The sequence below is a fragment of the Halictus rubicundus genome, chromosome 8, assembly GCF_050948215.1.
Source record: "Halictus rubicundus isolate RS-2024b chromosome 8, iyHalRubi1_principal, whole genome shotgun sequence".
NCBI classification, from domain to species: Eukaryota; Metazoa; Arthropoda; class Insecta; order Hymenoptera; family Halictidae; genus Halictus; species Halictus rubicundus.
The window spans coordinates 14048417-14074042 of NC_135156.1; the positions used below are offsets into that span (position 1 = coordinate 14048417).

The 25626-nt window shown below is 46.0% G+C and overlaps 2 protein-coding genes across 7 annotated transcripts in view; both read left to right on the plus strand.

The window, feature by feature from the left end:
* Axud1 (AXIN1 up-regulated 1) overlaps positions 1-8207 on the plus strand; it is a 42344-nt gene extending 34137 nt beyond the window's left edge. For 4 of the 5 annotated variants that reach the window (XM_076791993.1, XM_076791996.1, XM_076791994.1 and 1 more), the window contains exons 2-5: positions 514-2463; positions 3075-3325; positions 3633-4049; positions 4421-8207. In XM_076791993.1, coding sequence (XP_076648108.1) covers positions 528-2463; positions 3075-3325; positions 3633-4049; positions 4421-5413 — 3597 coding nt within the window. In that variant the 5' untranslated portion in view covers positions 514-527 and the 3' untranslated portion in view covers positions 5414-8207. The remainder of the gene's footprint in view (positions 1-513; positions 2464-3074; positions 3326-3632; positions 4050-4420) is intronic. The other variant, XM_076791997.1, reaches the window with a different exon arrangement.
* Positions 8208-9495: 1288 nt separating this feature from the next.
* Positions 9496-25626, plus strand: part of Rgl (Ral guanine nucleotide dissociation stimulator-like) — a 51518-nt gene continuing 35387 nt past the window's right edge. Inside the window, exon 1 of one of the 2 annotated variants that reach the window (XM_076791998.1) lies at positions 9496-10359. In XM_076791998.1, coding sequence (XP_076648113.1) covers positions 10343-10359 — 17 coding nt within the window. In that variant the 5' untranslated portion in view covers positions 9496-10342. The remainder of the gene's footprint in view (positions 10360-25626) is intronic. The other variant, XM_076792002.1, reaches the window with a different exon arrangement.

A 25626-nucleotide genomic window follows, 5' to 3' on the forward strand; every position in this document is an offset into this window, starting at 1 on the left:
ACCCTCCTCGCCTCTCCGCCAGCTTTGAATCAATAATCTCCGGCCAGGATTATATGCGGACCCCTTTTTATTTCGGTCGACGCGATAGGAAAGATAGCAACCGAGATACAAACCGAGAAAGCAACCGATTCATACGTTTCTAGCCACCTGGTCGCAGACCAGAGATCAGGGACCAGAGACCCTCTCGTGGGAACAGAGACCGATCCCCCGAGTTGACGGGGTTCGGCGGTGTCTCTCGCCGCTCGCCGGCGCGCGGTATCAGTGCGCGGATTATTGATCCCTCCATCCTTTTCACCGTTCTTTGGTTATGATATTTCGAGAAAACGAGACGATGCGGGCCACGCGATCACCTCGAGACACAGAGGTGATAAAGAGACACGCTCGAGTCCCGGGGACGCGCGCGTTTTCGCCGCGAAATTTTCCTCTCCCTCGACCCCCGTATCCCCTGGACGCGATCGCGAGGTCTACCGGTCGATCGTTGGCTAACGGACATTCTCTGTTGTGTGATCGCAGATCAGGACGTCGAGATGGAATCGCCTTCGGCAGAGGAGCGTCTTGTCGAGGCCCAAGAGGATTCCAGCTCGATAAGGTCGCCGGGACCGGTCGCCGAGCCCACCGAGCCCGTCGACGATGCCGGCCCGACGGCCGATCCCGAGGACGTTGCTCATCGATCGTCCAGCGGCGACGATGACGCCGACAGTGCTGTGCTATGTCCCGCGTCCGAGAACGTTACTTCGGACGCCAAGATGAACTCTGAGACCATGGGTCCGACGCCGGAGAAGTGCGGCTCGATGGCGAAGGTTGAGGACAATGCGGACGAAACGAAGACGAAGGAGCCGGTCGAGCCGCAGAATTGTGCCGACGCGACCACGCCGACGAAGTGCCTGGAACAAGAAGAGGATCGCGTGATCGACAGTGGGGGTGGCGTGCTGATAGGCTCGCCAGTGTCGAGGAAGAGGCCGGCCAGCGACTTCCTGCCAATCAACGCGGAGATCAAGCGGATTGGCGTCGAGATCCCGGAGAACGAGGGGAGCAACCAAGTGAGGAGCGACGTGAGGAGGATCTCGCCGGTGCTGGTGAGCCTCCGGGAGCGCACCCTGGGCGAGATATCCCTCTCCTCGGACTCCTGTCTGTTCGACGACGACGTCGGCGCTCGGTGTCTCTCGCGGAACGGCAGGTTGCTAGACAACTCGCTCTCCACCAGCTGTAGACTGAGCCTGAACAATTCCGTTGAACACGAGGCCGGGATCATCGGCACGGAGCCGAGGCACTACGGAGTGTCCACGCCGATTCAGGAACGCGTGAACGGCGAGGACGAGGTGGACCGGGGTTGTCGTCGGAACCTCGAGTTCACCGACGCGTTCACCGACGAGGACTCTTGTTGCTCGCTGCCCGGCGAGTGTTCCGAGAGGGATTACCGGCCGTGTCAGGAGAAACAGTGCGAGGAGCCGATCGAGACGTGTCCTTGCAAGACCAACGGTGCCGAGGATGGTCCCAGCAGCGCGGATCAGACGAAGGAGTCGCGACCCTATCTGGTGGTCATGCTGGAGCGAGTCGACTGCTCGAATATCTTGACGCCGGACAAGTCCGACAAGAAGAGGCTGAACAACAAGAAGAAGCAGAGGAGCGACGAAGACGCTGCGCAGAACGTGGAAACGGAGCCGGAAGACGCGTCGAAGAAGTCGAATTACGTCCAGAGGTGCAGCCCCGAGAAGAAGATCGTCCAGATGACCGAGCAAGAGTCGGCGAACAAGCAGCTAGGTTCGCCCATAGTGACCAGGTCGAAAACGCCGCCCGTTGAATTGTTCTCGCCGTCGCTGGGTGACATGAAGCAGTGCAAAGTGGTCTTGGAGAAGCTGGGTACGTTGCCCAAGGTGCGAACGCCGGAAAAGTCGACCAAGGATGAAAGTACGGCCGGATGCGCGAAGAAGAACGATGACCAGGTCGAGGAAGCCGCGTCACCCGCATCGATAACCTGCACGGAGAGTCTCCAGGTGTTGAGCAAAAGAAATTCGTCCGACGCGCGACCCACCTCGCCTGTAGAGCCTCTGGAAGCTTCAACCGATGCCGCGGAGGCTGTCGATACCGAGACAGAGACTGAGACCGGCTCCGACAGCTCCGAGGTGTCCTCCATGACGAACGTGCGTCTTCGTGCATGCGACGACGACGCCGTTTCCGACCAAGTGTCTTGCCCCGAGAGCGAGTCCATGTGCTGCGTCGACATCAATCCTGAAATCATCACCAGACTCGAGGCGGAGAGGCCGGAGGCTTTCACCGAGGACTCCGCCGAGAGTCTGGCGCTTGCCACAGGTGCTAGGGACGAAGTCAGGTCCGATGGCAGCGATTCCGGACTGGGCAGCGAGATTCCTGGGGATCCTGGACCTGCGCCGGCACCTGAAAGCGATTCCGAGACCTCGTTCTTGGATAGGATACCTGACGATATTCTATCCGATAAGGAGAAGGGTGAGCACGCCGATGAAATTTATAGTTTCGGTATTAGTAGATGTTTGAGAGACCCTGATGACGAGACTGCGGGTTTTATGCATTTATGATAAGTATGAGCAAGTGCAATTTAACAGTGGACAGTTCTATTTGGCTTCTATGTTGTTGCATACGAAGTGTCCGATCTTTAAAGTAACGTAAAACAAACATAACTGTCGAGGCTGTTGTTTGATTTTGAAACTTGTGGAAATCTGAATAGAGTGTTTAAAGTTTTATTTAGCTCTGATGACTTACCGGGGGAAAATTTGTTGTTTCCGTAAAAATTTGAAAGTTTTGGCTAGCTATTTTCTCCAGCTTAAAAGGAAGATATTGGACGATTGCATTTGTTCTCGTATACGACCGTTTTAGCTAGTTTGGAAATGAACTTTTGCGTTGAGGTGTAATTTTAGTTGGGACGAGTAGTTTAAAAATAAAGGCGGTATCGGAGCCCCGGCGATTGATATCGCCGGCAGAATGTCAAGTTCAATATTGTATTTCTTCGTTCGGGCTGAATAATTTTCAGTATGTCGAGCGTACGCACGAACGAGAGGTATTGTTAGAATATGATAGTCACAACAGGTATTATCTTTCAGCCGTGAATCAACTGGACGGTTTCGTCCCCAACATAGTCGCACCAGGGACGCCGCAGACGCCGTTGACGACGTTCCCCAGTCCACCGAAGAGCAATCTAAAAAGAAGATTGACGGACTGCATGGAAGGGGCTCCCAACCCGAAGAGAAGCAACACCGATGAGTCCATGAAAAAGAAACGCAACATTCAGTTCGACGCGGTGACCGTCTACTACTTTCCCAGGGCACAGGGATTCACCTGCGTGCCTTCTCAGGTGAGACAGACCCCTAAACTCTCATTCCAAAGCACCAATTCTTTCTCCACTCTATTATTTTCTCCCCGAACGTCCTTTCTGCATTCTAAAAAAAAAGATTGGTCACTTACAAGCATGTCCGAGGAATTACAGAATTTTTTCTTTACACTGAGTCTGCATTGAATTTTAAAGACCGCCTTGAACTTGCCCAGTATAAAAATGAAATTCGCATCTGCGCGTCGCAGGCAAATGATAATAGACGTAGGAGGCCGTAACGATAATAACACGCGAAAGTACGTATTAATAGAAATTGATGCATTACCCACAGGGCGGCAGTACACTTGGTATGAGCGCGACGCACACCCACGCTGAGAGGTTCTCGTTGTCCGAGCACGCTGCTGAGCAGAGGCGGATCCATCGTGCCAGGTTGGCCCAGCTGCGTTCTGAGCGAGCTGCGAATTGCGTTGCCGAAGCGGCGTCCAGCTCCGAGGACCCCAGCGACGACACCGACGAGGAGCAGAGCGACAACGAGGAGCTCGACATTGACAGCTACTACTTCCTGCAGCCGGTCCCCACGTGGCAAAGACGGGCCCTGCTCAGGGCTGCCGGGGTGCGAAGAATAGACGGCATCGAGAAGGACGAGTGCAGAGACATCAGAGCCAGCAGGGAACACTGCGGCTGCGGGTGCAAAGGGTACTGCGATCCTGAGAGCTGTCCTTGCAGTCGTGCGAACGTAAAGTGTCAGGTCAGTAGGCTGGGACCCAATACATTTAACCCGATGAACGGTTCCGATAAATTGCGAGTTATCGCAACTAGCTAGTAATTTCTATTTGATGATAAAATAGTATCAAACTGTTCTCAACATTGTTTTCCATTTAGATCAGTAATATGTTCGCTATTATGTTATCTGTACAGCAGGTCATTGTTGAGTTTTTAACTGTTTGCCCCCGACTGTTTCCTCTGCACATTAAGCGTCAACTGTGATTGTATATACATTTGAACTTTAAAAAGTATGAGAGGAAAGGCGCCATTGCTTATGGGTTGACGCAATATTTGTTTGTTGTGACACAATGGAGAATGTAAATTAACACGAATATTTCTGGTGGGATTATACAGGTCGATCGAGCCGGGTTCCCGTGCGGGTGCACCCGCGATGGCTGCGCGAACAGTTCGGGCCGGATCGAATTTAATCCAGTACGCGTGCGGACGCATTTCATTCACACGCTGATGCGGCTAGAGCTGGAGAAGAAACAGCGGGAGGAAGAGGACGGTACGGATCATGATGCTTCCGACAATCAGAATGGTAGAAGTCCCTTGAGGGAGATCAATTTGGGTTCCGTGATGGAGAATAGAAATACAGAGTCGTGTTTGAACGGTGGCGGTTTCACGACGCTGCATTACGAGAACCACGATGCCGGAGACGGTGGGCCAAATTGTCAGCCAGACGTACCTGGCGCCAGAGAGGATAGTCTGGATCTGTACGCGATTAGAGATGATTGTTATCCTAGCGAGGACACTGTCGATGGTACGCAGGGACCTCAAAGGAAACTACATCCTGAGTTTAGTCAAGCATTTCAAACGTTCTCGGGGCAAACCGGTGCCGGTGTGAACTTCCAGCAGCCCGCTTATCAGGACTACCAACCTTACGCTAACCTTCCTTCTACGTCTAGGGTGCAATTCCAGCCGCAGTTTCAAGCGGTACCAGGAACACCCGGGTTCTCGCATTACGCGACCTACGGGCAGGACGCCGCAGCCACGCTACAGGGGAATTGCCAGGTCCATCCAGGCCAGCACGCTACCGCTTACGAGACCACATTCGCCCAGGACGAGACGACCGGATCGCAGTACACAAACCTGAACTCGGTACAGCCGCACGCAGCTGTACAGCAGATTGGCAAACTGGAACCGTTCTCCGAGCTGCTCTCCGGCAGATACTCGTACTACGGTGAAATGGAACCGCAGGCGCACGGTACTTACCACGGAAACGGAACGAAGGTCGAGGTAGAGAAGGGCCAAGGTAACGAGCAACAGTCCGAGGGCACGGAGGAGTGCGACGAGAACTTCGGGGAGATTATTAAAAAGTCGATGGTCGAGACCGTGTCCGCTTAAAGAATGGTCGAACTGTGGATACGAACCCACGATTGTCGGAAAAATTGCATATTGAGTCGCATATTGAAAAACACGTTGCTCAGCGACGACTCGTATGACAGTTCGACGAGGATGTAGAGGAACGAACGTCGGCGAGCTTGAATCTCGTTGAAACGTCTCGCGGATACGTTCGGGCATGAGAGGATAATCAGAAAATGGCAGGAGTGAGACACGAATGGTCCCGGATATTCCGGTGCAACCGGTTCTGTCGTTCCGCGCGTTAGATAAATCCGAGTATAAAATTGTTTACGGTGGTTGCCGGAGTCGAATCGAAGAAAACGGTTCTCTTCGGGAATCACCGACGCGGTTGATCGCACGACAAGTTTTGTGAATACTGTCGTTAGAGAAATTTCAAAATGCGGCTACGTGTGCGTCCGCCCGGGATGGAAATATATGTATAGTTCGGGCACCGTGTCGTCTCCTTGTCCCGTTCTAGAGAAATTGTCGGTTGGCTGAATCGATCTGCTGTTTTCACGGACAAGGCGGCGATCGGGCCCGATTTGCAAAATGTAAGAAAACTGCGAAAGAGAATCCGGGGCCGCGAGCTCTCTCGGCGAAGGATTTTCGGGAGAAAAAGGTCTTCGTCGAAAATCTCCGTTTGATACGGTCTCCTTGACGGAAACCGGCAAGGACCCTGTCGCGACATCGGTGTTTACAGACGCGAATTCAACGAGGTTGTGACCAAGAAACAACATGGGATCAGCTTAGATTGCAGTTTATAAGAAACCTTAACTTTAATACTTTAATAGTAGGATCGCGGGTCACGCGCGCGCGCTCACCATTTTTAACAACGGGAGATTTCACAAAATACGCGAAAAAAAAAGAAAAATAACGCCGAGAAAAACGCGAAACAGGAGGATTCAACATGGCGGGGAACACGTATCCGATAGCGTGTTCGCTTTGCTGATGCGCACGAGAGGAGATAGGTACACACGGTCATGTACACACGGAAACACATTTGTAACACGAGATATCTGTGAGCGATTGTGATACTTGTGCATATGAAACAAAAAAAGAAAAGAAGATAGGTATGAAACAAAATGCAGTTTTGTCAGACGAAAAAATAGGTTAAGGAAATAAGTTATGGGACTTTTTTATGCCAGTGTGTAGGGATTCGAGCTCGAGTGATTTTTCAATCGGCGGCTGATGGCGAACGATAGAGAATAGATTTTTCCTCGTGTTGTAATTAAGGACACACTGAATACACGTTGCCGATACACGAATACACACAACGTACACAACATACGTACATACACACACAGACACACACCCCTTTGCAATATTAGAGGATGGTTGGGTAGCATAAGCAAGCGCACGCTGTCTACAAAACACATACTGTTCGAGTCTTTAATTTGTTTTCTCGGTGCTCCTTCACTGCATATTTTAATTTCTCGAGGTCCGAAGATTGTTGAGCAATTTGTTTTCAATATTTTTTACAACCATTTTTGGGTTGTACATTTGTGCGAATTATTATCCTTTTGGGCGAACGTTTTTGTCTGTCGTCACGGTTCTGTGTACCACGGTTCTTGTTCTTGTCTAGTTTTGATTGTCGTTTTCCGTTCTTTTTACGACACATGTGTTTTTTAATCGAATCACCCCTGACTCGATATATCGGGCGCGCTCACGAACACAATCTCGTCACCGAATTATAATTTCGTCCAGCCCTGTGACACCAACTCCGCGTGTCGGCGATCCCCCGCGAGCAATTTTGCAGTTCAATTGTATAAACTATTTATTGTTTTCAATTGTATACACTTTTATACAGAGAATATATAAGTAGAACTAATTGATACGTTCACTTGTGGACATGTCAAGGGTCGCAAACTCTATTAAACAAAACCGAAGTCGGCCGTTTTTGACCACGGGGCGTCGATCGTTTTCGCTCCCGAAAATGGGAACGCGCGCGACGTATCAGATCGTTGATACCTCGCGCGCGAAACGAAATAATTATACAATGTATTTAAACCGAGAAGCGGAATAACAAAAGAAAAAAAGAAGAGAGGAGAGAAACTCGCGCGAAACTTTTTTTATTTCGAGAGATAGAGGGACAGAGAGAGAGAGAGATGGAGGAAGAGAGAGAGAGAGAGAGAGAGAGAGAGAGAGAGAGAGAGAAACGAACCGACGAAACGAAGTCTGAGAGAAGGCACTAAAATTGCCTTAACGCGGACGTTCTTTTTGCACCAACACTCCCCTCCCCTCATTTGTTATCTACCCTCGTAGATTTTCAGACACAGACCTGTTTAGCATCCCGGGACGTTGATCGCTAAATACCCACGATTAATTGAAATATTACACGTTATGGGAAAAAATACAATGATAAACGACGATAGTATTAAATGAATCAACAAAAAAAAAAAGGAAGAAAAAGAAGCAAACTTTATACATAATTTACTGGACGTGTCAGCTCCCGAGCACCTTTGTCGCTCTTCTATTTCCGTGGTTCTACACTGTGTTCATCGTCGCTGATTGGTGCCTAAATCGTTACGTTTGTTGTCAGTGTACAATGCTAACGAGACTATCTCACGTTCGAAAATAGAAGAAACGAAGGGGGTAAAGGAGGAACATGCGTAGATATTATAATTAAAATTCGACGGATGATCCCCGTGGATCGCGTTGCGAGGGATGTGACACCTCCGTAACCGACATTAAAAGTATACATATAAACCTACACCGTATGTAAGTAACTTTTAGAGTATTTGAGTAAAAAAAAGGCATACATAGTTGATAGCGTTTTATTAAATGTTGTGAAAAAGTCTCTTTGTCTGTCGTGTAACGTGTTGTCTCATTGTGTGTGCGTCTCTCGTTCACGTTTTATTATTTCAACCCTCTCCCACTCAAACTACGCTGATCCTCTGTATCCACCATTTTCCCATTGCGCCTGAAACAAAAATATGAATCGTGTTTAATGTTATACGACCAGGTCATTCTAAAAGTAATGTCGTTTCTCACCTAAGTTTAGTAATATACAGGAAAACTCTTCGTGTTTAATGTAATACGATCAGATCATTCTAGAAATAATAGGCCACATGCATAAAGGCAAGTGAGATCTTTCTCTAATGATCTTTTAAGCGAATACTCGGTTCTGTATGCATCGAGGATGGAGCAATTAATTTTAGAATCTGGTACTAACAGATAATTGTACAAACCCAGTGTTTGCTTTCACTTAATGCCTACAAGCACTTGCGCTGATTTTTATGCATACGATTCATTGTCGCTTCCCACCCAACGTTAATAAACCAGGGAGAGGATATAAACATAATTGGAAGATGGGAAAAGGCTAAAAAAACCCGTCGATCTTCCCTACGTTTGAAGTGAATCTCGAACGACAATAGTAAGGAAAATGACCTGGTATTATTCCGAAACCCGTAATACGATCCTATCGTCGCTAATCGCCTCGTCTGTGACTGCTTGTGCGTCCCCTACCGGAAGCGACTTCCGCAGAAATGTATCCCTCGCGCCAATTACTGCGGCGCTCGTCATTATTCAAAGTCCCTTGTAATCAAAGTACCGTACAATTAGTCCGCCTTAATATTCCGGATCTCTGTACTACCGACTACAAAAGAGGGTACTCTACCGACCATAAATATCAAGTAAATCGTATGTCGTACGCGTTTGACGACGGCGACGCAAAACTTCGTGGTTTACGAGGGTAGACCTCGAAAAAGTGCTGTTTTCAGGAATTTTTTCTGAAGATAATTAATAAGTGAAAAATTCCGAATTCTTACAGCGATCTTGCCATAACTCTATTCTCAATTTTTTGCGAAACAAAACATTAAAAAATGCCAGTTATTCGCTGTTTTCGTAACCGCTTTTTATATCGATGGACGGCCACCAATGCTGACGAAAATTGAAACATTCGAAATGAACAATTTTGTTTATTCCCAAACTAGAAGTTATTATAATTAAGAAACAAAGAACCGATTTTTCGAAAAAGGAGAAACCCGAGTATCCCCTTGAAGCCGTTCGAATCGGTCGCGCTTCGGCGAAGGTGCGCGCGCACCCTCCAGCGTCAAGATGGCGGTCGTAGCGGGAACGCGGTGCGCGTAACAACGGTGCGGATATCTCCTTGTTTCCCGGTGTTCTTGGCGCGGTTCCCGAACGGTGAGTCGATCGGTCGAGCAGCCTTCGAAACGTGTTAGCCGATAACGCTGTCGGCAATGCGTACGGGTAAGATAATTCGTGCGTAAACATATCGGTTGTCGTCACCGTTCGTGCGTTGCTTTTCCGAGGAGTGGGGGTAGAACGGTTGAAAGGAAGGGAACGGCATTAGCGAGCCGTCGAGTGGCGCGTCGCTGGAAGTTAGCGGCTGTCCGTGAGCCCGTGCGGAGGTTAGTTTGTTTGTCAGACGAATTTATGGTCGTCCCGTGCTCGCCTGATCGGCCAGTGAGAGAAAAAGAGCAAGGTAACGGGCTGGAGTGACGTGCACAGTGGAGGGCGCGTGTCCACGGCGTGATTCAAAAAGTCTGCACCCGTAGAGTTTCGCGAGAACGGTGCACGACGGCGTGCCAGTGTCGTTGACGTTTCGTGTGTCAGTGTCCTGTCCTCTCTGTCCGTCCCGGAGCCCTTGCATCTTTCTCTCTTTCTCACTCTATCCTTCTCGTCCTTTCTAGCGGACACTCTATCCTTGTTCACTCCTGTTCACGTTCGTTGCTCGCGTTGCGATACCCACCGAGCCGCGTCGTCGCTGCAATGCCAGATGACAGGTGCGAAGCGGTGCCACCGGTGTCTGTTAACGAGTCCTTCGAGTGCCCTGCGGATTTAGGATACGCCGCAGAATGATGAGACCAAGGTCCCACTACCGGAAGGGCGGCCAAGAGGACCGAGGACGACGACCACCGCGACGACGATCTCGAATTCCCTCGCGCTAGCGGTGGGCTATGAGCGCTGACAATGGGGACGACTCCTTGGTAATTATCATACCTTTCTCTTTTTTATTGCTCTCTCTTCTTTCGTTACTCTTGGGCTCCCGCTCTGTGCCTGTGTTTCTCTCTCTCTCTCTCATTCTCTCTCTGTCTCTCTCTGTCTCGCTCTCTTTCTATTTCTACAGCACACACACACAGAATCGCGGCTCTATGTCGCGTCTGTATTACGGGCAACGAGGCTCTCGCAGGTTGACAGCGCGCCGTGCGGAAATTACCGTGGATTTGAAAGCTCTTTCTCTGATGCAACGCCGTCACGCAGGAATTAATACCCCTGGAAGTAATTCGGGTTAGCTTCGAGGAGTACATATTGTTATTCGACTGCGGGTCTTTATGGAAACTTACGCTCTTGTAGATTGTTGAAAAAACACGATAGACTGGAGAGATCTGAAGTATAGAATCGTTATGGTAAAATGAAAGTGGAGGCAACCGACATGTACGAATGAGTCTGAGGCTCTTGTAATTAAGCTGTTTTGTACAACTTTGAAATCTTGAACGGTAGAATGTTTACCCAATTCTGTAATATTCTCGCAAGAACACAGAAATGGTTAGCCGTGTTTCACACGTCACAGTTGCCTCCACAAGAGTTGATTTAAATTTTATTGTACTATGAAAACATAGCGATTCGCAGTCTTTATTCCTTTTCTGTTCTTTGCTTTCTCATCTCAGTTTTATTTTTCACTTCATTGTTTTCCTGCTACGTTATATTGATTTTTATTCAGTTTCTAGGTCCTTCTTTTGACACAAGGATATAATGATAAGTTCGAATACTGTTACGTTTTCTTTTATGAAATATCTGATCAGCAAAACATATTTTTGCGATTACTACATTTAATGGGACTATATAATCTAGTGCTTAGTACCACAAGTATTAGGACCAGTATAAAAAAAGTAATCAGGCTCTGATTCGGATTAGAATCTCCCACCGGTCTTTGCTACGGTTACGTACAAAGTTAAACAATTTTGCAGTCTATGTTCGTACCTTTTCTACTAATTTGGTTGCAATTTGAAATAAAATAGAGACAGTTTAAATCTCACATCTTCAACGTTTCTGACCACTTTGTGCGACTCCGGTGTTGCACGTTACGTGCTCCAAGACCGGTTTTCATTTATTCATAAGGTACACCGTTTTCCTCCTAATTTCAAACGTCGTTTTTTTTTTGATATATTATTGGCAATGTGTCACCGTTAAACAACTCTTACGAGGAAGTCCTGAATAATATCGACCTGCTATTCGGTGGTGGCTTTATTTTTTCACGGTGAAACTAAACATTTATTTTCGTTTCGTTGGTTAGAAACGACAAAGGAAACGAAATAGACAAATTTGCGGACAGGTTTCATTGTCGAGGTATCGGAACGAATCGATTTCGATTCACCTTGTACACAACAAGCTACGACCTTTTGACAATCGCTAACAACGATGACTAATCGATCCGTGTGGCATTCCGAGCACGAATGTTGTGCTTAAATTCGCTACCTTTAACTGGTCGTTCCTGTTCAAGAATGGTAGTATTATTCTCGATTCCCAACTGTGAGTAATTTTTCAGTTGTTCTGTAAAAATATGTACCGAAAGTTCCGTGAAGACTTTGAACTTACGGAACTGTTCAGAAAATTCTGGTTACCGTTATCGGAGTTAATCAGCGTTCTGTGTAACACCTCAATTCTATCGATAAAAAGCAGTACGTCGAAGCACGTTCTCCGCAGCGACTGATAATTTTCCGAGGGTGTATTTATTGATCACGATCTGCGGGTGTTAATTGGCATCCTGGTACCGGTCACGTGGTCAGCGTGACCCCTGCACCTACTCATCTGTGCGGAGTAAAAGTAATTTCTCGGTCTGATGATATTTCTTGCTCGATTGCTGCGGTTGTGAAACTCCGTTTCGCAAGAGAACCGCGGGTTCGAGGCAGGACGAAATAAGACGAGAGCGGAATATACAATTTTCGGCTAGAACGACCGCGAAGTAACCTACGTGCTTGAAATTGCTCTAAACTCTCGAGACATTGCGTGCCTGATGCTCCGGTAATTCCTTGGCGCTTTTATTATAATGTTATATGTAAAGATCCAACAAGAAAAATCATTTATTGCGTACACGAAAAAGATCTCAGGTGCGAAAGCAAAACGAGAGGAAATAATATATCTTGATTACAACCATTTGCCGTTCGAAGCACGTCTTGACCTTTCTTCCGAGGCTGCAGAACCAATGGTATCGCAGCAGGTTAGCCCAGTAGTTCGATGGAACACGTTCAATAAGTCGTGAGTCAATGAAACTCGCGCACGCGAAGGTATGCCACTATTAGGGGGACTCTGTTTGTATCTGCGATCAATCGCTCGAGCAAATCATTTTCGTAGGTTACACTCATTAGCGAACATCACGAACACCGTTATCCAACCGCGTCTCTATTCAGGACATATAGAATTAACACTGTTTTCTGGGCTTTGTCGGTATACTCATTGTTAGCCTAAAGTGAAAGCGTTCAGGGACGTCTCAAGGTCACTCGAAAGTTCTTTGAACGGTGTCTATATTTATCCTTGACGAGCGGACAATCGAGATTTACTTATACACAATCCAACGAGTCAAAAACTACTGCTGATCACGCATGCTCTTCGTATCCGTCCGCCATTTTGAAAAGAGTGTAAACTAGGTCTAAGTCTAAAGTATATTTGCCGCAAAATATACTCCCCACCGCTTTGCTAATCGAATCTTTTTAATTTTCCCGCCCGGAGGGATAATGTAGAACCGATTGCGATTATGGTCGGTCAAAGATCACGCTTAGGCCACGTTACGGCAGCGTTATTTTCGCAGAACGCCCCGAGGCGACCGTTCGAAGTTTATCTTTCTCTCGGTCGCGCGTTCTCGGTCTGTCTGGAAAGTTTTTTCCTCGATTGGAAACTCCTCGATCGCGTTGACCGTACCGAGATCCCGATTCCACGGCGATATCTCGCGCGTTAGCAGAGTTACGAGAAAGGCAGGACGCAGCGCCGGTGCATAACGCTTATGAGAATGCAAAGTAATACGTGTCAAGTCTAACGAGGCGCGTCGCGGAATGCAGGAGGCGAGAAAGAAGTGCGAGCTTCGTGAACGCGAGCGTAGGAACGAGCGGGTCTCCTTTCTAGAGCCCCGAAATCGGAACAGTTCGAACACCCTAAAAACCCAGAATGTACTCGGACTGTTCGGCCTGCTAGGCCTGAACCATCAAAGCTCATCTGGATAGACACCCCAGGACCTTTTGAGTTAGCTAAAGCAGAGTCCAGACTGAGTTCAAAATCGTGTCCTCTAACCATTGCTTTAAAATCTTTGAGTTTGCAGTTGATACAGCTTCTGGGATACTTTCCTCAAGTTTCTAAAATATTTTAAGATGACTAAGGTCCCTAACCCAGTCCAGTCCCGCCCTCAAAGTTGGCCCTGCGCAGATGCCGCGCTAGACTGCCAGGAACAAAACTGATCCGTAGCAATTTTCTTTTTCAAGATTCTCTACCTCGGTTCCCAACTACCTGGACAAAGAAAACGCATTCCACCGGCGTCTCTCGAAAAGTTCAGCCGCCCGAGAGAACAAAGAATGACTTGCCGCAAGAAACTCGAACGATAAACGAGTCGATCCGCTGCATTCGATAGATGCTAGCCGTGCCAATGCCACGGGTACTGTTACTTCTAGTTACGCGACCCAAGGTGAAGAAAATCTAGCTTACGTCGTGGAAGTTTCCGGAAGTTTCAATTTTCTTCGGGAATTCTCGAACAACCTTACCCTTCGAGTTTACGCGTGGACCGCTCACGCCTTCAGATCACGTCGATCAAGTTTCCCCAACGAACGCTAGCTGAAATATTTATTTTCAATGGAAAATTCCGTTAGGTTGGTCAGCAGAGGGTCTTCTAAAATTGTAACGAAGCGTCTGGTTAAGCTTCTTGATAAATTTCTGCAATGTTTCGATACGTCCGTTTGTTTATAATATTTATTTACTTTGGCAGGAGGCAGATAGTGGAACAAAAATTGGAGAGTCAAGCTGGCGAGTACTTTTTCAACCTTCTTGCGTTTTGCAAATTTCAACCGAAGACTGGAAAAATAATAGAAGTAAAATAGACCATTCTCCTCGAGATGTTGAAGAAGCAAACGAGAAAGGTTTTCGGCGAATCCGGCAACTAGAAAATATTAAACGAGAAATGTCCATATACTTTCTCGCCTCGCGTCGTAACGAGTAGAGCCGCGGGAAACAGAAACGAAGATAGAGAGAAAGAGGGAGTGAGAGAGGGGGGTGGAGAGGGAGGAGAGAAAGAGAGATTCCTCTCGTTTCGTACTGCGTTCTGAATGGACATCCGCCTTTCTCACGATCGAACCGACTCGTGAGAAGATCGATTCGTGCGAAGCGCGAGGTGTAACTGGAGCAACGCGTCTTTTTCTTCCTTTGCCGGCGCTCGTTGGCAATGTCAATATTGAAACAGACTGTAGAATCGTTCGGTCACAGCGGAAGAACGTGCGCGTGCGAATCAGGCGCCGGTATAATGGCGGTAAAGGCACTTTCGTTTGCGAGACAAACACATTAGGAATTATAAACACGCGAATTATTTGCGCACTTGAGTGGGCCCCTTCAGTTTGACGTCAAATGTCGCCGGTTATGCGACTTCGATTTCTCGATCCTTCGATCTGACATTGATTTTTGTGAACCGTGTGGAAGGGTACGACAGCATCAAGAACTCGATTTAATTTATATCTATAGACATTTATCGTAGACGTAAAGGCGTTTAACGCGCTATACGTTAATTGCCCGCTCGGAGACTTCAACGCCTGGGACGAAGAGGTGCGCGCATCAATCCGCGATTGGGTTTAGTGAAACGGGCTTTTACTTTAGAAAGTCATTCCTTTGAAATTGTAACCCATCAAGTCGACTTACTGTACACTATTTTATTTCAGTCTTGTTTTATTATTAAAACGGGCTCTTGGGGGAAAGTTGAGCGGGGTCTGCCATAGTAGGACGGGGGGAAATACTTTTCGGATTTGTAATTATTTCACGATTTAAATTGACTTCGGTGCTGTGTACAGAATTTTGCAATTTCCGCGCAATTATTTAAAACATAAATACTAAACTTAAGGAATATACATGCTAAATCGGTTTTAAATTAAATTGCAGACTTGAAACCGGTTTCAAGTTAAATTGAATCAAGATTAAAAGTCTTAACAGCATTTTAGCGAAAGTACTTTGAACATCCAGGATAAATCGGGTTAAAACTAAATTATTTGCACGGAACTGGAATTATGTAAGATCATGGTATTCAATCCTCTTCTCGATGGAAAGCGATGAGCATCCATTTAATGGGAATGCTTGACAATTGTTTTATAATCGCCATGTCGCGTGTCTAGAGGAGGATTTCAGTTCGCGGCCGGGATTGAGATATTAGATCCACTTAAAGCGTTTAACGCGATTTTCAGTCCCGCCGAAGGACATTCGAGTTTCTCGACGCGACGAAGGTTACGGTATTTAAGCCGCGCATTATACATCTGGTCGTTGAATCGAATATGGTCGACGATCATAGAACTCCCACAAAGAACGTTGAACCGGCGGATGGTTGATAAAATTGTGAAATTTAAACGAAATAATTAATAATCTCCTGTATCTCTAATATTCCCCGAATCGTTATCGTATAATAAATAACGCACATCTCTCGAATATTAAAGCTACAAGGAAAAATGAAACGTTTGCCCGGTGCACATACAAAGCATTCATTAAGAATACAGGTGGATACCTGCAGGCGTTCATTAACATTGTGAAATAATCAGCCGCGTACGGCAAACATTTATACAAATGGCCCGACATGATTTGCAATCGTTAAAAAAAGAACGTGTCCACGTTTCGCGGAGTCGATGAGACTTTTCCGACGTGAATCAATATTAAGTTGCTATTTAAGTAGAACAAAGCAATTACGATCGAGCTCAACGACAAGTGAAGCTATTACAGTACCGTTGTCCATTAATGTTCTTTCGCGCAATTGTCTGGATTCGGAGTACACAGTTTTTCGGTTCGAGCAATTAACAGGTTGAGTCACCGGCGGCGTATAATTTTTTTCCTTATCAAGCTCGTTCGAGAAATGAACATTACTTATGAGTCAGCTAATAACGGAGTCAATGCCGTGGCGCTTTTGTGAAGCAAAATATTTGTTTATTGGAGAAGGGAACGGTCCCGATGCGAGACGCAACAACGGGGAATAAAATTTGTAGCGCATTGTCTCTCCACGACTGCGTATCGGTATCCGACTTTACCGCCTGGGACTTGACCGACTTGAACCGGCCTAACTGTTTCGACTGATTCGGCCTTGATTGCAATATCGCTTCCGCGAGGATCTGGCTACCGAACTGCTTTTTACGATCGTCGTAAAAATCATCCTTCATTTTCTTCCCTTGCTTCGTTCGGAGTGACGGAACACCTGGCCCAGGCGGATGGGAATGGTACGCAGGTAGAGCAATTAACCGGGTTGGGGGGAGGGGGACGTTTTTGAAAGCATGTCAATCAATTATACAAATAGTACCTTCTTTAATACGGAACTTCAGAGATTTTTCAAGCGTTACGATAAATATTCCAAAAAATTTGTTATTCAATCTAATACTGAGCTTATCGGTGAATCACTGGATTGAAATTGTTTATTTTATCATTACTGGCATTATAAAGATACCAGCATGGGGATCGTAGAATAAATCTTTCATTTTCAATTTTGCTATTTTTGTAGGTCAACCTACTCTAAGCAATTTATTTCGGCTGCTGTAGCAGTGGATTACTGTTGGCCATTATTTTTAATATTCTTTGTTGACCACAGATTTCACAGAAATGGGTTCAGAAATGTATAAAATAAAATTGCCACGTAAGGATTTGAATGAATATAGTCATGGTCGCTGTGGAATTATCAGAAGCATCCGCTTTGCAAACTCTGGGTCGTGTTAAACACCGAAATTAGGTCTTCTGGGTATTCGTGTTGAGTTGAACAAGTAGAATACGTCATTGCGTAGAACGTTTAACATAAATGTTGAAGGTGTTTCTCTGAATTTAACAAATGAGTGTATCACCACTTATTTCGATCGAGTCATTTCGACTTTAATATATTTTACGCAACCTCGTGGACGTTAAACATTAATTTCAGATCTTTTAGGCGTTTGTCTAAACTTACCAAATTAGTTACATCATTATATCTCGCGATAGGGTTATTTCGAGTCCAATCGTTTTTCGTGCCCCGCGAAAATGGCGGGTTCTGGGTCACGCGTGGGACCCACGCGTCTCTGTGAGTCACGACGCCCACGCGACGCCAGAAACTCGTCAAGGTTCCCGTATGCTGCAATTCCTCGCCCAGACAAATTCGCGTGTTCCGCGAACGAAAGCGAGAATCGACTACAGTACAGCCAATCCCAGAACTGTAAAATTCACTGGTCGCGTAATCAAAAGAATAATAGAACAATAATAACTGCGCGCGCGGATAATCTCGCGGATAATTTGATCGGAGTGAAACAGCCTCCTTTAATTGGACTCGTAATTGCCGACCGAGCAAAGAAACGTTTCCGGCTCGGGTAAACCCGCTGGGAACGATGACGTTGACTACCACTGGCCGAACACGTGTCTCGTAGACGCTCGTTCTCGTGTGAAAGTGGAGAAAACCTTTCGCGACTGACGACACGACCGACAAGGATCTAATCGCGTCTGGATACTGGCTGCGCTTATGGCTGTCCCTTTTTACCGGATGCTCTCATCTTCCGGAGCAATTTGCTGAGCCCCTTCTGTCGGCCCTTTTCCGTTCAGCTCTATTCCAATTAGTTACTTCGATCAATTTTCCTTTGTTTTTGTACCTGTTTATATTATTCGCAACCGCGTCGCATTAGTGCTTCTTGAAACGAAACATTCAAATTGGAAAATATTGTTTAAATTAATTAAATTCTCTGCACGAAATGAAATTTACCTTATTATACCGGCAGTCCTGAAAAACCGTACAGTTATAACGCAATTTCATTACTTTTCGTGCTTCTTTTCAACGTACACGTAATTGCGAGCGGCGTTCTGCTCGCGGGTCCGAAAAAAAATTTCCCAGGCGGTCGATTATAATATCCGGGGCTCGGGATAAAAAGAGCATGGTTCAAAAAGTACTCCACGGCTACGGAGGAGCCAGGAGGCTCGCTCGCGAGTGTATTAATCCGCGCGGAGCTTTTGAGAACCGCCGGTTCGGAAGGAAATCGGTATGCGCGGATAAATCCGCGTGCGACGACCCGAGGGGTTAATGAACACCGTCGTCTCGCCTAGGGCTAAAATTTTATCGCAGCCACGCGGCTGGTTCGGCTTTCTAGCCCGCGTTTCATACATATACATATCTCCTGGACACGTTTCTAACACGGACACGTACACGCACGCGTGCCGGCCAGCCACCACCAAAGTAAACGACCTTAGAACTGACAAGCACAAGCTGGATCGTAATTACTCCCGACAGTCTCCAGGCCGAAAAGCCGCAGCTATGAATAACGAGGTTGTTGCTCCAATCCTGACCTCGATGACACTCGTGATCCCCTCCCCCGTTTATAGATCTTCGAAGCCAGAAAACGAAGGAGTCGACGAACAATTTTTCAATTCTTCCTTTCGAATCTATTGTAGTTCGTTTTGTACGGGCAGATTCGTTTTCGTGCGAGGAACACGGCTTTATCAAAGGTCCGAGGAAGCAACAGCGCCGCCATTATACTTGTCTCTATTGATGGAAAGTCTTTAAGCCTCGAAAGGCGGACCCGCACAATGCTCGCAGCCAATAAAAGGTCAGTTTTCACCCGTTCCGACAAAGTATTCCCTTCTGTTGGCTGTTTGAAAGGAAACGGGCGGAAAATCGTTTCCTGTTGTGATTGCTATTGACAAAAATAAAATGAATTTCTTTCGACACGAGGCATTGAAAAATCGTGGGATCGTTGATACCAGAACGTCGCTATAAGCTAAATAAGATCCATGCTGAACGATTCTCGATTTCTGAGAAGTTCCGCAGAAACGACGATTGTTACGCTTCGGTTTTTATTGCAGAAAAGTCGCTGCAGGCGATAAAAATGTTCACAGTGAACCAGAATGGTAAAAGAATAGAGAAATTGCTATCCCAAGATGGAGACCGAGATAAACGTTATGGGAATCGAAGTAGCCGCCCGCAGTATGGGAGGCATCACTGTTCTCTGGCTCCCTCGATCAATCTTGACTATCTTCGTGGTTGTTTGTAAAACGATTTATAAGAATGATAACCAACGGGAAGGTTGCACGCAAAATGAGCAATAAAATCTATCGGTATTCCGGTGAAAGCTGCACGCGAAGGCCGACAGAGCAAACGTAAAACGATCCATTATAAGTACAGTAATAGTTGTATACACGGTGTTTCATAATACCCGTGTACAACTGTATCAATTAATCGGGTACACCGAGAAACAATTTGTTCATTTCGGCTTCGATTCTATGCCTCATTTCAAATACCCATTCCCGTTTTTATAGGTGAATTTCAAGAACTTTCAGAAAATTGTTCTTAAAGCAAGTAACAATTTATGAAATTAGACGAAGTGCTATTCAGTTTTATATTTTTCTATCTTGTTCTCAGAGGAATATAATTATTTATATGTAAAAATATCGCATAACGAACTTTGAGTTGAACCCTGCACAAACGCTTAGAGACGATATTTATCCGCTGTTTAGGCTACAAGAAAGTAATGAGCCCTCTTTCCAGCGTGTTCCTACTCGAGCGCCGGCGTTTCCGCGGCAATAAAAAATATTTCCCTCGTTTTCTTTTGTTGTTAAGGGTGTCTAGATCCCACCAGACGAAATATAGGTTTCTCGAATGGTTGCTCGCTCCTCGACGTGGTTGTTTTGCGTACTCGGCGACGTGTTAGCACGCCGCTCGATCCTTGTACGTGACTTTATGCATCGCGCAACGGCACGTTTCGTTTCCGTTTCTCGCCGCACAATTCACCGAACAGTAAATCTTGTTAGCCCGTGCACTGCTCTGCTCGGCTCCATTCCGCTCCATTCCGCTCCACTCCGCTCGGTTCTGCTCCGCTCTGCTCCGCTTTGCTCGCTGGACCATTCGTGTATCTGTTAAAGATGCGCGAGAATCCTAAAGTGGTCGGATACATTATGCTATCGGGTCGGGACGGGTTGGGTTCTCGAAAAATTGGAGATTCTCGAATGCGTTGGGGTTTTCGAAAATTTAGGCGTCCCGAAAATTTGGGGATTCTTAAATATTTGGGGATTCTCGAAAATTTGGGGATTCTCGAAAATTTGGGCTACTCTAAAATTTGGGGATTCTCGAAAATTTGGGGATTCTCTAAAACTTGGGGATTCTCGAAAATTTGAGAATTCTCGAATACTTGGGGATTCTTGAAAATTTGGAGATTCTCGAAAATTTGGGCTTCTCTAAAATTTGGGGATTCTTAAATATTTGGAGATTCTCGAAAATTTGGGCTCTAAAATTTGGGCTTCCCTAAAATTTGGGGATTCTCGAAAATTTGGGGATTCTCGAAAATTCTCGGGACTGAATTTCCCTATTCAGAATCCCCAAATTTTCAAGAACCCGTCCCGATCCCGAAAAATTCTCGCCTCGTCCCGACCATCGGGTGCCCGGCATTATCGAGTTCTCGCACACTTCTAGTATTAGTGCACGTGCACAAGAGCACGCGGCCCGACGTAAAATCGATACGCGCTACCCCATCCCCCGGGACTCACGAAAAACGAGCCCTCCGTCGACGAATCGGGCCTCAAAATATTCCCGGTGAATTCGGATTCAAACGCCTTTCTCACCCCTTTACTCCTACGAGCCCGAAAACGATGTCAAATTCAGTTGGAAAGCTCTCCGAGCATTGTTGTACCGTATTAACCGGAGGTGTATCGATCGACCTCGCTTCTCGAGTAGCTGCCGGATACATGTATGGATGTAGATTACTCGGATATCCGGATGTGCGTGAGATGCTCTAGTAGACGACGAGACTATCGAGATTCTGGGCTCCGCTCTGAATTGTCTCGATGTTCATCCGCTTGTTTTATCACTGTGCGTACCAACACAAGGTTCTTCAGAATTGGTTGTATGACAGATTCCAGGACGGTGTTTTCACCTGCTTTTATTTCATCTTTTAAATTTACTAATTATACTTCATTTTGAACGGCCCACTTCCTTTGTAGCGAGGCGCTTTTGAGATCCTGACCTGTTCCCGTTTCTTCCGTGGGAATCTCTGAGGCACCCTTGACCATTGAGGGTGTGGCAGTGTGGGATTTTGGCCCAGAAAAGACTCCATGATGGTTCCATCTTGTGTAAAGGGGACCTGACCCGATTATTTTCTATCTCGGGATATACACGTATATATGTATATATATTGGGCTCTTTGCTGGCCTCTATTGGCTATCGGATCGAGATTCTAGACCGTCTTATCGCCACGACTATGTTAGCAATACTCCAGCAATTTTGTCTTACACATTATCTTCTTTGCGAACAATTTCTGTATCGTACGTACGAAATCGCCAGAGATTTCATTGTGCTCCGTGGAATCTATCCTATAAATTCACGAGCATGTGTTAGTCATCAAAGTTAAATGGATATTGGACCAAGTTCTGCGGGAATATGGTTCTCCATTTAAGAAAAGTACTTAAAACTTTCCGAGTTAGACAGATCTGCAATAACTTTGGGGCTCCTGTTGGAATTTCGACGATTTAGACGGTGAATCAAGAATCCTGTCTAGAAACGTTCAAATTATCTTCAATATTTTATCGTTTGTTTAATCGTCGTGATACGAACCATTTACTGAAATTATGACCGCAATATTTGCTAATTGCCTGCGCTAATTGCAACCTGATAATGGCATCATCGCAACGTCTAATGCCACGTTGGTCCAATAAATTAATTTTTATTGTTTACCTTCGAGTGAATTAAATTGCATCAGAACTTGAAGGGTCTTCCCTTCAAATTCCCTTAAAATCCCTTGAAATTGCACTAGGATTCGAAGGATTACAAGGATTAAAAGGATTGCAAGCAGCAACTGGCATGATAAATTTGACGTTTCCACTTTCGGTGTCATCAATTAAATTATACTGAAAAATTTCTGACATGGTAATCCGGTCAACATGTCGGACACGCAATTCAGCTGATTTTCCAATGTTCGTACAGTTTCCTACTTCATCAACTAATTTTCGTCACGAACCTGTACAATCAGGTTCGGTCGCATAGCGCTAATCCCCGCGGCCGAGTTACAACGTTCATTAACGGGAAGTGCAAAGGGTATTTACTGTAGGATAAGATAAGTCCGAGTTCTTGAATCAAAAGTCTCGGGTTTATCTTCATTCATGCGTTCCCCGTCCCATGAATCAGTGCTCGGTCGGTAGTGCAGCAAGCGGCGAACGCGCTCGTAGTTCTCGCAGATACGATCGAGTTGCGACACGATGACGTAGCCGGCCGATCGCGTCACATTTGCGACGTCACGGTTGCGTTTATCACGTCGAGCGGCGTCGTGATTCCGGTAACCGTGGCTCGATAACGAGTGAAATATAGCTAGCCGACTAGCGGTCGCAATTGTTTATCGATCCGCGTGCTAGTAGGTTCGTGCCACGAATTTCGAAATGCTCGGGAAACATCGTTGATATTCCGTCCAATATTCGAGCCATTCTTCTCTTTCACGCCTCGGGATATTCCTCGCGGAAAGCAGTTCGAAAATGTCAGTAGTTTTCCAAGAATACATCGAACATAAAATCGAATAAAAGAAGTCTAGAAAAGGATAGAAAAGGATTTATTTTCGTTCCCCGGCCGACAATAGAATTCATCGTAGTTTGTATTCACCGGAGTTGTCTCGTTATACCGGTTCAGGATCGTCTTGCGTACGGAGCAAACGCGATCATCTCCAGGAGCGGATCCTCCACGGGATCGGGTCGCTTGATCGTCTAGCCTGCGTCGAGTACAGCGAAAAGTGATATCGTAAAACGTCTGTTTGCTTGATACGACGGTGTCCGTGGTAATACGCCCTTGTAAAAATCTCCGTGGACGTGATTTCACGGTCTGGTCTCTCGCGAGGAGAAACCGGGAATGTTGTACTCGAGCCACCCCACCGCGGCTCTGTCACCCTCGAGCGCGGTGTGCAGGGTGAATTTGATGACTCAGGACGCTTTATGGGGAATGAAATTACGCCCCATCTCTCCGCCGGGACCATTGTACAGAGGAGGCGGGCAAACATCTTCACGATGTAGTGGCGGAGGCTCTCTAGAGGGGCGCTTCCGTAAAATAGACGCGTTTTCAACATAGTTCTCCCTCGGGCTCGCCGCGATTTTTCGCTTCTTAATGCCCGTCGTCGTCTGCGATACTAATTGCTCCAGTCTCGAGAAGCCTACGTTAACGAAGCTTCGTTATTCTGCGCGAATCGATAGCTTTTGTGTCTTTCCTATGGTCTTTTTCTTAAGCTCGGGGAAAAGTCAAATGTGTGCTGTATCTGGCTTGTTAATATTTAATAGGTGCGTACTTTGCACCGGCTGTTAAGTTACAGCCATTTCATTTCTGGAACGGGCGTGCTAATTTTCGATTCGCTTTTCCGAGGGACTTTCATCTTTTCAACCCTGCCGAGACTCTCCAATTTGCCTCGACCTAATTGTTACTTCGTTTCCGTTATAACACGAGTTCAGGCTCGTGGCACATGTAGAAAATTCTGCTGGTAATTCGCGTGCCTCTAGCACATCAGCACTGTGTTTGAAGCATGGTTGTAGAGGGACTGTAACAGGGTTGCTTTAGTGCAGATTCTATCTCGCTTGGACTCTCATGAAAATGTTCGCCCGGCGGGCTGCTATTCAATCGATAATTTCGCGGGATGTGCACGAGCATTTAAAGTAATGTTAAAATTATCTACTGATTATTTTTGGTTGGATAGTCTGTTGGTTTTATTATCTTGACAATATAAAAAGCATAGCGGGAAAATGAATGGGTCCAAGTTGAGGGAGTTAATGATCGAACAAGTTTGCGAAGTTCTCTATTTTGTAACGACTCGCGGAAACGAACAACTGTAGCAATGCACGGCCATAGCAATTCCGCGAATTTTTGACCGTATCTGGATAATATCCCGATTACGTGTAATCGTGGGAGACAGGGTTTCCAGGATTCGTGTAGAAAGCGTGACCGAAACGAAATCCAGCGATTCAATGGCGACCGCGCGCATCGTGCACAACAGTATACAAGACTCGCATAACTTCTGCGCTCACGGCAATGGTCACGACGATTATGGCATTATAGGCACGCGATTCGCAGAAACGAATTTTGATCAAATCCCTTAAACAATTGGAACATATAACTCGTAAACTTAGAAAAAACAACCTTTAAAAATGTAGAAAGTTATTGGGCATTGTGCATTGTTCGCGTACGGTAAAAGTGGTAAGATCCTCGAAGATTTAGCAAATCTTTATTAAGAATAAAACTGCATGGCAATAAATGTCTATTAGACTCGCTTGATCTCGTAAATTAGCGAACGTGTGAATTATGCAAGAGTATTCGCTAGCTGGTTATGATAATTTCCATCTTGATGACAGTGTACTTCTTCCTCTAAGCTATTAATTTACTTACGAGACTACGAGTTAGGTAAATTGTTTGGAGATTGCACAGTATGTAACAATCATTCAATAAAAATGATAATAATAGAGTTTCGTAAGGGTTTACAGACCGAAGAAAATTAATTTTAAAGCTATTTTAAAATTTTTAGCTATCACAGTCCGATCAATCTTTTTTTGCAGAATTAAGTAATTTGATTTTGAGGAGTAATTGAACAAAAATTCGCGAAAAATAGCCACCGAAAAAGCGGAGTGTATAAATTCGGAACAAGTAGATTCAGCCAGCACCGATCAGACACACCATCTGTTTGCGACAGCGAGAGAGGGCTCAATAAAAATATGAAAGAACTCTGAAATCGTTCGACTCGAAAATAACCACGGTTCTCGGTCGTCTCGTTTCAGTTCTGTGCGTAACACGATTTACTCTGTTATAAACATTGACGCACGCAGGTTTCGTAGCTGTTACATGAATCCGTCTACGTCATACACACGGTCGTATCGTCGTCAATGACGCGCTCCACCGTGAATTTTTCTCGTTCAATATGGTCCTGGCGAATAAACATTTCGCGTGCATGCGTGCGCTAGCACGTGCCGTTCGCGAGTACTCGGAAATAGAATGCAAATTGTTCCTCTTAATCAATAGTCTGGAATGGCCGATTCCTCGTGCGTTTCAATTAAGAAAATAATCAGGGTAGATCTCTTTGGGAAAA